The sequence below is a fragment of the Somniosus microcephalus genome, chromosome 11 (assembly GCF_052327205.1).
Source record: "Somniosus microcephalus isolate GS21.2 chromosome 11, FLI_Smic_1.0, whole genome shotgun sequence".
Classification (NCBI taxonomy): Eukaryota; Metazoa; Chordata; class Chondrichthyes; order Squaliformes; family Somniosidae; genus Somniosus; species Somniosus microcephalus.
Genome location: NC_140997.1, coordinates 90,008,604 through 90,020,903, shown reverse-complemented (window position 1 = coordinate 90,020,903; position 12,300 = coordinate 90,008,604). Strand labels below are relative to the sequence as shown.

Here is a 12,300-nt window from a genome sequence, read left to right as displayed (position 1 = left end):
CAGTTCTGTCTCCAGCACAGTGTGTGAAACTACCCAGAGTACAGTTCTGTCTCCAGCACAGTGTGTGAATCTACCCAGGGTACGGTTCTGTCTCCAGCACAGTGTGTGAATCTACCCAGGGAACGGTTCTGTCTCCAGCACAGTGTGTGAAACTACCCAGGGAACGGTTCTGTCTCCAGCACAGTGTGTGAAACTACCCAGGGTACAGTTCTGTCTCCAGCACAGTGTGTGAATCTACCCAGGGTACAGTTCTGTCTCCAGCACAGTGTGTGAAACTACCCAGGGAACGGTTCTGTCTCCAGCACAGTGTGTGAATCTACCCAGGGTACAGTTCTGTCTCCAGCACAGTGTGTGAATCTACCCAGGGTACAGTTCTGTCTCCAGCACAGTGTGTGAAACTACCCAGGGTACAGTTCTGTCTCCAGCACAGTGTGTGAAACTACCCAGAGTACAGTTCTGTCTCCAGCACAGTGTGTGAAACTACCCAGGGTACAGTTCTGTCTCCAGCACAGTGTGTGAAACTACCCAGGGAACGGTTCTGTCTCCAGCACAGTGTGTGAAACTACCCAGAGTACGGTTCTGTCTCCAGCACAGTGTGTGAATCTACCCAGGGTACAGTTCTGTCTCCAGCACAGTGTGTGAAACTACCCAGGGAACGGTTCTGTCTCCAGCACAGTGTGTGAAACTACCCAGAGTACAGTTCTGTCTCCAGCACAGTGTGTGAAACTACCCAGGGTACAGTTCTGTCTCCAGCACAGTGTGTGAAACTACCCAGGGTACAGTTCTGTCTCCAGCACAGTGTGTGAAACTACCCAGGGAACGGTTCTGTCTCCAGCACAGTGTGTGAAACTACCCAGGGTACAGTTCTGTCTCCAGCACAGTGTGTGAAACTACCCAGAGTACAGTTCTGTCTCCAGCACAGTGTGTGAAACTACCCAGGGAACGGTTCTGTCTCCAGCACAGTGTGTGAATCTTCCCAGGGTACAGTTCTGTCTCCAGCACAGTGTGTGAAACTACCCAGAGTACAGTTCTGTCTCCAGCACAGTGTGTGAAACTACCCAGGGAACGGTTCTGTCTCCAGCACAGTGTGTGAAACTACCCAGGGTACAGTTCTGTCTCCAGCACAGTGTGTGAAACTACCCAGAGTACAGATCTGTCTCCAGCACAGTGTGTGAAACTACCCAGGGAACGGTTCTGTCTCCAGCACAGTGTGTGAAACTACCCAGGGAACGGTTCTGTCTCCAGCACAGTGTGTGAAACTACCCAGGGTACAGTTCTGTCTCCAGCACAGTGTGTGAAACTACCCAGGGTACAGTTCTGTCTCCAGCACAGTGTGTGAAACTACCCAGGGTACAGTTCTGTCTCCAGCACAGTGTGTGAAACTACCCAGGGAACGGTTCTGTCTCCAGCACAGTGTGTGAAACTACCCAGAGTACGGTTCTGTCTCCAGCACAGTGTGTGAAACTACCCAGGGTACGGTTCTGTCTCCAGCACAGTGTGTGAATCTACCCAGGGTACAGTTCTGTCTCCAGCACAGTGTGTGAAACTACCCAGGGAACGGTTCTGTCTCCAGCACAGTGTGTGAAACTACCCAGGGAACGGTTCTGTCTCCAGCACAGTGTGTGAAACTACCCAGGGTACAGTTCTGTCTCCAGCACAGTGTGTGAAACTACCCAGGGTACAGTTCTGTCTCCAGCACAGTGTGTGAAACTACCCAGGGTACAGTTCTGTCTCCAGCACAGTGTGTGAAACTACCCAGGGAACGGTTCTGTCTCCAGCACAGTGTGTGAAACTACCCAGAGTACGGTTCTGTCTCCAGCACAGTGTGTGAAACTACCCAGGGTACGGTTCTGTCTCCAGCACAGTGTGTGAATCTACCCAGGGTACAGTTCTGTCTCCAGCACAGTGTGTGAATCTACCCAGGGTACAGTTCTGTCTCCAGCACAGTGTGTGAATCTACCCAGGGTACAGTTCTGTCTCCAGCACAGTGTGTGAATCTACCCAGGGTACAGTTCTGTCTCCAGCACAGTGTGTGAAACTACCCAGAGTACAGTTCTGTCTCCAGCACAGTGTGTGAAACTACCCAGGGTACAGTTCTGTCTCCAGCACAGTGTGTGAAACTACCCAGAGTACAGTTCTGTCTCCAGCACAGTGTGTGAATCTACCCAGGGTACAGTTCTGTCTCCAGCACAGTGTGTGAATCTACCCAGGGTACAGTTCTGTCTCCAGCACAGTGTGTGAAACTACCCAGAGTACAGTTCTGTCTCCAGCACAGTGTGTGAAACTACCCAGGGTACAGTTCTGTCTCCAGCACAGTGTGTGAAACTACCCAGGGTACAGTTCTGTCTCCAGCACAGTGTGTGAAACTACCCAGGGTACAGTTCTGTCTCCAGCACAGTGTGTGAAACTACCCAGGGTACAGTTCTGTCTCCAGCACAGTGTGTGAAACTACCCAGGGTACAGTTCTGTCTCCAGCACAGTGTGTGAAACTACCCAGGGTACAGTTCTGTCTCCAGCACAGTGTGTGAAACTACCCAGGGTACGGTTCTGTCTCCAGCACAGTGTGTGAAACTACCCAGGGTACAGTTCTGTCTCCAGCACAGTGTGTGAATCTACCCAGAGTACAGTTCTGTCTCCAGCACAGTGTGTGAAACTACCCAGGGTACAGTTCTGTCTCCAGCACAGTGTGTGAAACTACCCAGAGTACGGTTCTGTCTCCAGCACAGTGTGTGAAACTACCCAGGGTACAGTTCTGTCTCCAGCACAGTGTGTGAAACTACCCAGGGTACAGTTCTGTCTCCAGCACAGTGTGTGAATCTACCCAGGGTACAGTTCTGTCTCCAGCACAGTGTGTGAAACTACCCAGGGTACAGTTCTGTCTCCAGCACAGTGTGTGAATCTACCCAGAGTACAGTTCTGTCTCCAGCACAGTGTGTGAAACTACCCAAGGTACAGTTCTGTCTCCAGCACAGTGTGTGAAACTACCCAGAGTACAGTTCTGTCTCCAGCACAGTGTGTGAAACTACCCAGGGTACAGTTCTGTCTCCAGCACAGTGTGTGAAACTACCCAGAGTACAGTTCTGTCTCCAGCACAGTGTGTGAATCTACCCAGGGTACAGTTCTGTCTCCAGCACAGTGTGTGAAACTACCCAGGGTACAGTTCTGTCTCCAGCACAGTGTGTGAAACTACCCAGGGTACAGTTCTGTCTCCAGCACAGTGTGTGAAACTACCCAGGGTACAGTTCTGTCTCCAGCACAGTGTGTGAAACTACCCAGGGTACAGTTCTGTCTCCAGCACAGTGTGTGAAACTACCCAGGGTACAGTTCTGTCTCCAGCACAGTGTGTGAAACTACCCAGAGTACAGTTCTGTCTCCAGCACAGTGTGTGAAACTACCCAGGGTACGGTTCTGTCTCCAGCACAGTGTGTGAAACTACCCAGGGTACAGTTCTGTCTCCAGCACAGTGTGTGAAACTACCCAGGGTACAGTTCTGTCTCCAGCACAGTGTGTGAAACTACCCAGGGTACAGTTCTGTCTCCAGCACAGTGTGTGAAACTACCCAGGGTAAAGTTCTGTCTCCAGCACAGTGTGTGAATCTACCCAGGGTACGGTTCTGTCTCCAGCACAGTGTGTGAAACTACCCAGGGTACAGTTCTGTCTCCAGCACAGTGTGTGAATCTACCCAGGGTACGGTTCTGTCTCCAGCACAGTGTGTGAAACTACCCAGGGTACGGTTCTGTCTCCAGCACAGTGTGTGAAACTACCCAGGGAACGGTTCTGTCTCCAGCACAGTGTGTGAAACTACCCAGGGTACAGTTCTGTCTCCAGCACAGTGTGTGAAACTACCCAGAGTACGGTTCTGTCTCCAGCACAGTGTGTGAAACTACCCAGGGTACAGTTCTGTCTCCAGCACAGTGTGTGAAACTACCCAGAGTACAGTTCTGTCTCCAGCACAGTGTGTGAAACTACCCAGGGTACGGTTCTGTCTCCAGCACAGTGTGTGAATCTACCCAGGGTACGGTTCTGTCTCCAGCACAGTGTGTGAAACTACCCAGGGTACAGTTCTGTCTCCAGCACAGTGTGTGAAACTACCCAGAGTACAGTTCTGTCTCCAGCACAGTGTGTGAAACTACCCAGGGTACAGTTCTGTCTCCAGCACAGTGTGTGAAACTACCCAGGGTACAGTTCTGTCTCCAGCACAGTGTGTGAAACTACCCAGGGTACAGTTCTGTCTCCAGCACAGTGTGTGAAACTACCCAGGGTACAGTTCTGTCTCCAGCACAGTGTGTGAAACTACCCAGGGTACAGTTCTGTCTCCAGCACAGTGTGTGAAACTACCCAGGGTACAGTTCTGTCTCCAGCACAGTGTGTGAAACTACCCAGGGTACAGTTCTGTCTCCAGCACAGTGTGTGAAACTACCCAGGGTACAGTTCTGTCTCCAGCACAGTGTGTGAAACTACCCAGGGAACGGTTCTGTCTCCAGCACAGTGTGTGAAACTACCCAGGGTACAGTTCTGTCTCCAGCACAGTGTGTGAAACTACCCAGGGTACAGTTCTGTCTCCAGCACAGTGTGTGAAACTACCCAGGGAACGGTTCTGTCTCCAGCACAGTGTGTGAAACTACCCAGGGAACGGTTCTGTCTCCAGCACAGTGTGTGAAACTACCCAGGGAACGGTTCTGTCTCCAGCACAGTGTGTGAAACTACCCAGGGTACAGTTCTGTCTCCAGCACAGTGTGTGAATCTTCCCAGGGAACGGTTCTGTCTCCAGCACAGTGTGTGAAACTACCCAGGGAACGGTTCTGTCTCCAGCACAGTGTGTGAAACTACCCAGAGTACAGTTCTGTCTCCAGCACAGTGTGTGAAACTACCCAGGGTACGGTTCTGTCTCCAGCACAGTGTGTGAAACTACCCAGGGTACAGTTCTGTCTCCAGCACAGTGTGTGAAACTACCCAGAGTACAGTTCTGTCTCCAGCACAGTGTGTGAAACTACCCAGGGTACGGTTCTGTCTCCAGCACAGTGTGTGAAACTACCCAGGGTACAGTTCTGTCTCCAGCACAGTGTGTGAAACTACCCAGAGTACGGTTCTGTCTCCAGCACAGTGTGTGAAACTACCCAGAGTACGGTTCTGTCTCCAGCACAGTGTGTGAAACTACCCAAGGTACGGTTCTGTCTCCAGCACAGTGTGTGAAACTACCCAGAGTACGGTTCTGTCTCCAGCACAGTGTGTGAAACTACCCAGAGTACGGTTCTGTCTCCAGCACAGTGTGTGAAACTACCCAGGGTACAGTTCTGTCTCCAGCACAGTGTGTGAAACTACCCAGGGTACAGTTCTGTCTCCAGCACAGTGTGTGAAACTACCCAGGGTACAGTTCTGTCTCCAGCACAGTGTGTGAAACTACCCAGGGTACAGTTCTGTCTCCAGCACAGTGTGTGAAACTACCCAGGGTACAGTTCTGTCTCCAGCACAGTGTGTGAATCTTCCCAGGGAACGGTTCTGTCTCCAGCACAGTGTGTGAAACTACCCAGGGAACGGTTCTGTCTCCAGCACAGTGTGTGAAACTACCCAGGGTACAGTTCTGTCTCCAGCACAGTGTGTGAAACTACCCAGGGTACAGTTCTGTCTCCAGCACAGTGTGTGAAACTACCCAGGGTACAGTTCTGTCTCCAGCACAGTGTGTGAAACTACCCAGGGTACAGTTCTGTCTCCAGCACAGTGTGTGAAACTACCCAGGGTACAGTTCTGTCTCCAGCACAGTGTGTGAAACTACCCAGGGTACAGTTCTGTCTCCAGCACAGTGTGTGAAACTACCCAGGGTACAGTTCTGTCTCCAGCACAGTGTGTGAAACTACCCAGGGTACGGTTCTGTCTCCAGCACAGTGTGTGAAACTACCCAGGGAACGGTTCTGTCTCCAGCACAGTGTGTGAAACTACCCAGGGAACGGTTCTGTCTCCAGCACAGTGTGTGAAACTACCCAGAGTACGGTTCTGTCTCCAGCACAGTGTGTGAATCTACCCAGGGTACAGTTCTGTCTCCAGCACAGTGTGTGAATCTTCCCAGGGAACGGTTCTGTCTCCAGCACAGTGTGTGAAACTACCCAGAGTACGGTTCTGTCTCCAGCACAGTGTGTGAAACTACCCAGGGAACGGTTCTGTCTCCAGCACAGTGTGTGAAACTACCCAGGGTACAGTTCTGTCTCCAGCACAGTGTGTGAATCTTCCCAGGGAACGGTTCTGTCTCCAGCACAGTGTGTGAAACTACCCAGGGTACAGTTCTGTCTCCAGCACAGTGTGTGAATCTTCCCAGGGAACGGTTCTGTCTCCAGCACAGTGTGTGAAACTACCCAGGGAACGGTTCTGTCTCCAGCACAGTGTGTGAATCTACCCAGGGTACAGTTCTGTCTCCAGCACAGTGTGTGAATCTTCCCAGGGAACGGTTCTGTCTCCAGCACAGTGTGTGAAACTACCCAGAGTACGGTTCTGTCTCCAGCACAGTGTGTGAAACTACCCAGGGAACGGTTCTGTCTCCAGCACAGTGTGTGAAACTACCCAGAGTACAGTTCTGTCTCCAGCACAGTGTGTGAAACTACCCAGGGTACAGTTCTGTCTCCAGCACAGTGTGTGAAACTACCCAGAGTACGGTTCTGTCTCCAGCACAGTGTGTGAAACTACCCAGAGTACGGTTCTGTCTCCAGCACAGTGTGTGAAACTACCCAAGGTACGGTTCTGTCTCCAGCACAGTGTGTGAAACTACCCAGAGTACGGTTCTGTCTCCAGCACAGTGTGTGAAACTACCCAGAGTACGGTTCTGTCTCCAGCACAGTGTGTGAAACTACCCAGGGTACAGTTCTGTCTCCAGCACAGTGTGTGAAACTACCCAGGGTACAGTTCTGTCTCCAGCACAGTGTGTGAAACTACCCAGGGTACAGTTCTGTCTCCAGCACAGTGTGTGAAACTACCCAGGGTACGGTTCTGTCTCCAGCACAGTGTGTGAATCTTCCCAGGGAACGGTTCTGTCTCCAGCACAGTGTGTGAAACTACCCAGGGAACGGTTCTGTCTCCAGCACAGTGTGTGAAACTACCCAGGGAACGGTTCTGTCTCCAGCACAGTGTGTGAAACTACCCAGAGTACGGTTCTGTCTCCAGCACAGTGTGTGAATCTACCCAGGGTACAGTTCTGTCTCCAGCACAGTGTGTGAATCTTCCCAGGGAACGGTTCTGTCTCCAGCACAGTGTGTGAAACTACCCAGAGTACGGTTCTGTCTCCAGCACAGTGTGTGAAACTACCCAGGGAACGGTTCTGTCTCCAGCACAGTGTGTGAAACTACCCAGGGTACAGTTCTGTCTCCAGCACAGTGTGTGAAACTACCCAGAGTACAGTTCTGTCTCCAGCACAGTGTGTGAAACTACCCAGGGTACAGTTCTGTCTCCAGCACAGTGTGTGAATCTTCCCAGGGAACGGTTCTGTCTCCAGCACAGTGTGTGAAACTACCCAGGGTACAGTTCTGTCTCCAGCACAGTGTGTGAAACTACCCAGAGTACAGTTCTGTCTCCAGCACAGTGTGTGAAACTACCCAGGGTACAGTTCTGTCTCCAGCACAGTGTGTGAAACTACCCAGGGTACAGTTCTGTCTCCAGCACAGTGTGTGAATCTTCCCAGGGAACGGTTCTGTCTCCAGCACAGTGTGTGAAACTACCCAGGGTACAGTTCTGTCTCCAGCACAGTGTGTGAATCTTCCCAGGGAACGGTTCTGTCTCCAGCACAGTGTGTGAATCTTCCCAGGGAACGGTTCTGTCTCCAGCACAGTGTGTGAAACTACCCAGGGTACAGTTCTGTCTCCAGCACAGTGTGTGAAACTACCCAGAGTACGGTTCTGTCTCCAGCACAGTGTGTGAAACTACCCAGGGTACAGTTCTGTCTCCAGCACAGTGTGTGAAACTACCCAGGGTACGGTTCTGTCTCCAGCACAGTGTGTGAAACTACCCAGGGTACAGTTCTGTCTCCAGCACAGTGTGTGAAACTACCCAGGGTACAGTTCTGTCTCCAGCACAGTGTGTGAAACTACCCAGGGTACGGTTCTGTCTCCAGCACAGTGTGTGAAACTACCCAGAGTACGGTTCTGTCTCCAGCACAGTGTGTGAAACTACCCAGGGTACAGTTCTGTCTCCAGCACAGTGTGTGAAACTACCCAGAGTACAGTTCTGTCTCCAGCACAGTGTGTGAAACTACCCAGGGTACGGTTCTGTCTCCAGCACAGTGTGTGAATCTTCCCAGGGAACAGTTCTGTCTCCAGCACAGTGTGTGAATCTTCCCAGGGAACGGTTCTGTCTCCAGCACAGTGTGTGAAACTACCCAGGGTACAGTTCTGTCTCCAGCACAGTGTGTGAAACTACCCAGAGTACAGTTCTGTCTCCAGCACAGTGTGTGAAACTACCCAGGGTACGGTTCTGTCTCCAGCACAGTGTGTGAAACTACCCAGGGTACAGTTCTGTCTCCAGCACAGTGTGTGAATCTTCCCAGGGAACGGTTCTGTCTCCAGCACAGTGTGTGAATCTTCCCAGGGAACGGTTCTGTCTCCAGCACAGTGTGTGAATCTTCCCAGGGTACGGTTCTGTCTCCAGCACAGTGTGTGAAACTACCCAGGGTACGGTTCTGTCTCCAGCACAGTGTGTGAAACTACCCAGGGTACAGTTCTGTCTCCAGCACAGTGTGTGAAACTACCCAGGGTACAGTTCTGTCTCCAGCACAGTGTGTGAATCTACCCAGGGTACAGTTCTGTCTCCAGCACAGTGTGTGAAACTACCCAGGGTACAGTTCTGTCTCCAGCACAGTGTGTGAAACTACCCAGAGTACGGTTCTGTCTCCAGCACAGTGTGTGAAACTACCCAGGGTACAGTTCTGTCTCCAGCACAGTGTGTGAATCTACCCAGGGTACGGTTCTGTCTCCAGCACAGTGTGTGAATCTACCCAGGGTACAGTTCTGTCTCCAGCACAGTGTGTGAAACTACCCAGGGTACGGTTCTGTCTCCAGCACAGTGTGTGAAACTACCCAGAGTACGGTTCTGTCTCCAGCACAGTGTGTGAAACTACCCAGGGTACAGTTCTGTCTCCAGCACAGTGTGTGAAACTACCCAGGGTACAGTTCTGTCTCCAGCACAGTGTGTGAATCTACCCAGGGTACAGTTCTGTCTCCAGCACAGTGTGTGAATCTACCCAGGGTACGGTTCTGTCTCCAGCACAGTGTGTGAAACTACCCAGGGTACGGTTCTGTCTCCAGCACAGTGTGTGAATCTACCCAGGGTACAGTTCTGTCTCCAGCACAGTGTGTGAATCTACCCAGGGTACAGTTCTGTCTCCAGCACAGTGTGTGAAACTACCCAGAGTACGGTTCTGTCTCCAGCACAGTGTGTGAATCTACCCAGGGTACGGTTCTGTCTCCAGCACATGGTGTGAAACTACCCAGGGTACGGTTCTGTCTCCAGCACAGTGTGAATCTACCCAGGGTACAGTTCTGTCTCCAGCACAGTGTGTGAATCTACCCAGGGTACGGTTCTGTCTCCAGCACATGGTGTGAAACTACCCAGGGTACGGTTCTGTCTCCAGCACAGTGTGTGAATCTACCCAGGGTACGGTTCTGTCTCCAGCACAGTGTGTGAAACTACCCAGGGTACAGTTCTGTCTCCAGCGCAGTGTGTGAATCTACCCAGGGTACGGTTCTGTCTCCAGCGCAGTGTGTGAATCTACCCAGGGTACAGTTCTGTCTCCAGCACAGTGTGTGAAACTACCCAGGGTACGGTTCTGTCTCCAGCACACGGTGTGAAACTACCCAGGCATCGATAGTAAAATACTGGTATTTATAATCGCATCTTATCCCATTGAAATGTTTCAAAGGGTTTCACAGTGACTTACTTTTGGGGGCACATTTTTACCTTCAGTGCTCCCGGAGTGAAACGTTGCTTGCTGAGAGTGCACACCTCACACGATTCTCCATCCATTAATGGGCGCATCAATGTTGAAAACTGACCCGTGTAAGTGCAGTGGTTGTTATGTAGGAGGCACCATTGTAGGCCACGAGTAACACACTACCAGATAGTCATCCAGCTCCATGTAACAAATCCAATTGAGTCAGTTACATATACAGCCATGGAATAAATTCTTCCATGCAGTGCGTTTGCACACTCTGACCTAGATTGTGAGCTGTCTCGTCAACTCTAATCCTAACCAGCACCAAGCCAGAGTGCTGCTCCGCGCTCTGGTTGCTTTCACTGTCCTGCTCTGTTGCCTAAATATATTGTATCAAAATTGCTGAATGGTCTAAGACAGCAGGGGATTAATTGGCTCTTGGGAACTGAACTTAAACCTATTAGCAACTTAACTGCATGTACTGGATAATAAATGATATAGCTGCGAGATACAAAATGTAAATATCGGATATACAAACTCTGTTGCTACTTCACAGCATTACGTGCTGATTTTTTTCTTTAAGTGCAGTTACAGTGGGTTTTGTATAATTCTGGTACAGAGTGGCTGGTTACTGAAATATTTAAGACAGCAAAATACACCTGGCTATTGTTGCTGTATCACACAAGTTTCTCCTGTGCAATTAATTTTAAGCCCATGCATTTCCTTAAATAATACCTACACATCCAGTTATTATCTAATATCTATTCTGCATCCCTCCAGAATGTTATTAAATACAAACATCTGTTAAACTTGCTTCTGAACGACTACAGTTCAGGAGACCTCCCGTGATAGATCACTGGTCACAGATCTACACGTTCAAGGGAAAAACTTCAAAGTAGCAGATCAATAAATGACTGCCCTGCACTATGATATCCCCAACACACGGATTAATCAGTACAGAATGACATCTTAAAAATAAACACACTGGGAATCCAGCCCCACCGGATATCCTTCAATATTCTAAACACTGCGGTCCAGCAAATAAAACCTTGCAACGTGCCAAGTAGCAGAGTTACAGAAACAAGTTATGGATTCTTTTATGCAAAGAAAAGAAATGGCCTCACCTCTTGATGAGTTTAATTGATTTAAAAGCCTCGTCCATGTCCCCTATCGTTAAATAAAAGCTGAAATTCAGCATGGCATCACGTGTCGTCTTGTCGCAATCCTCCAGCCCAACAAAATCTCGCAGGGGCCTCCTTGCCACCATCTGTGGAATGGAAGGAGAGCCTAGCGCCGACTCAGGGTCATTCTCAGTCTCCCCTGACTAGAATTAAACAAAAAATGTTAGAGAAGAGGTTAGTGAGGACAATCAATCAACTCTGCTTCATTTTCCCATTTCTCTTGCTGTCCCTCCTGAAGGTGCTGACTCTTGCTGCGATGCAGTTCCACAGATACCAGCAGCCCTGCGGTGCCTCCTTTAAAAGGCCAATTGTCACGTGCGAGCCTGCACACAGCAAGTGCCAGTGGACTGTTCGACAATGGGCAGGAATCACGACACCGACTGAGGATTGAGCCGGAGATCCTCCTGACCTGCACAGCTCAGCATCATGCCTGATGTGTTTGACATATCGTTTTCAGGGACAAACCCCTCACTTCAGTGACTTCCATGGGATCTTAAAAAAGGGAAACTGGTGTAAAGGTCAAGGTGAGGAATGGTGTGCATTCATTCCTGGGATAAGGAGCAGGAATGTTAGGTTGCCTTTTCGATACAAATCTTGCTCCTTGTTCAACATGTGCAGTAGAAGGCAGGATGCTATTTACAGGGCAATATATCACATGGCACTGCCCTTTAATAAAAAGATGCACAGCATGCAGGGACAGGGCCTATGGTGAAGTCTTGGTGCAGCAGCTGTGCACAAACAAACCGACCTCACATTTCAACCAGAGGTCAACTCACTTGAAGATTGTTCTGGCACACAGCGCCTGATTTGCTGGAAACGCCAAGGGGTAAACATTAGTAAATCATTTCCTCTCACATCGTTTAGTTTTATCATTTAAAATAGACAGTTGGAAACTGTACAACTGTTGGGAGTTACAACCCGATATCATGATCGCTTGGCATCTCTTAAATTCGCATGTCCTTGTTGGCCAGGGCTGCTGTCAGTTTGAAAGTTAATGCATTTCAGTCGGAGTCCACATTTCAGTCAATAAAGTGGAACAATAAATCAGCTTCAATTCTTACAATCCGTGAACATGGGACAAAAATCAACATTTAAACAAGCCGCCCGTATTTTAATTTGCATCTGTGAAATGAATTATTCTCACACTCCCGGGGCAGGTACAGCGTGGGTTAAATACAGAGTAAAGCTCCCTCGACACTGTCCCATCAAACA

General features: G+C 50.0%; 1 protein-coding gene across 4 annotated transcripts in view; it reads right to left on the bottom strand.

The window, feature by feature from the left end:
• ift140 (intraflagellar transport 140 homolog (Chlamydomonas)) overlaps positions 1–12,300 on the bottom strand; it is a 184,738-nt gene that overhangs the window by 108,737 nt on the left and 63,701 nt on the right. For all 4 annotated transcript variants that reach the window (XM_086000949.1, XM_086000950.1, XM_086000951.1 and 1 more), the window contains one exon: positions 11,032–11,231. In XM_086000949.1, the coding sequence (XP_085857075.1) occupies positions 11,032–11,231 (200 nt within the window). The remainder of the gene's footprint in view (positions 1–11,031; positions 11,232–12,300) is intronic.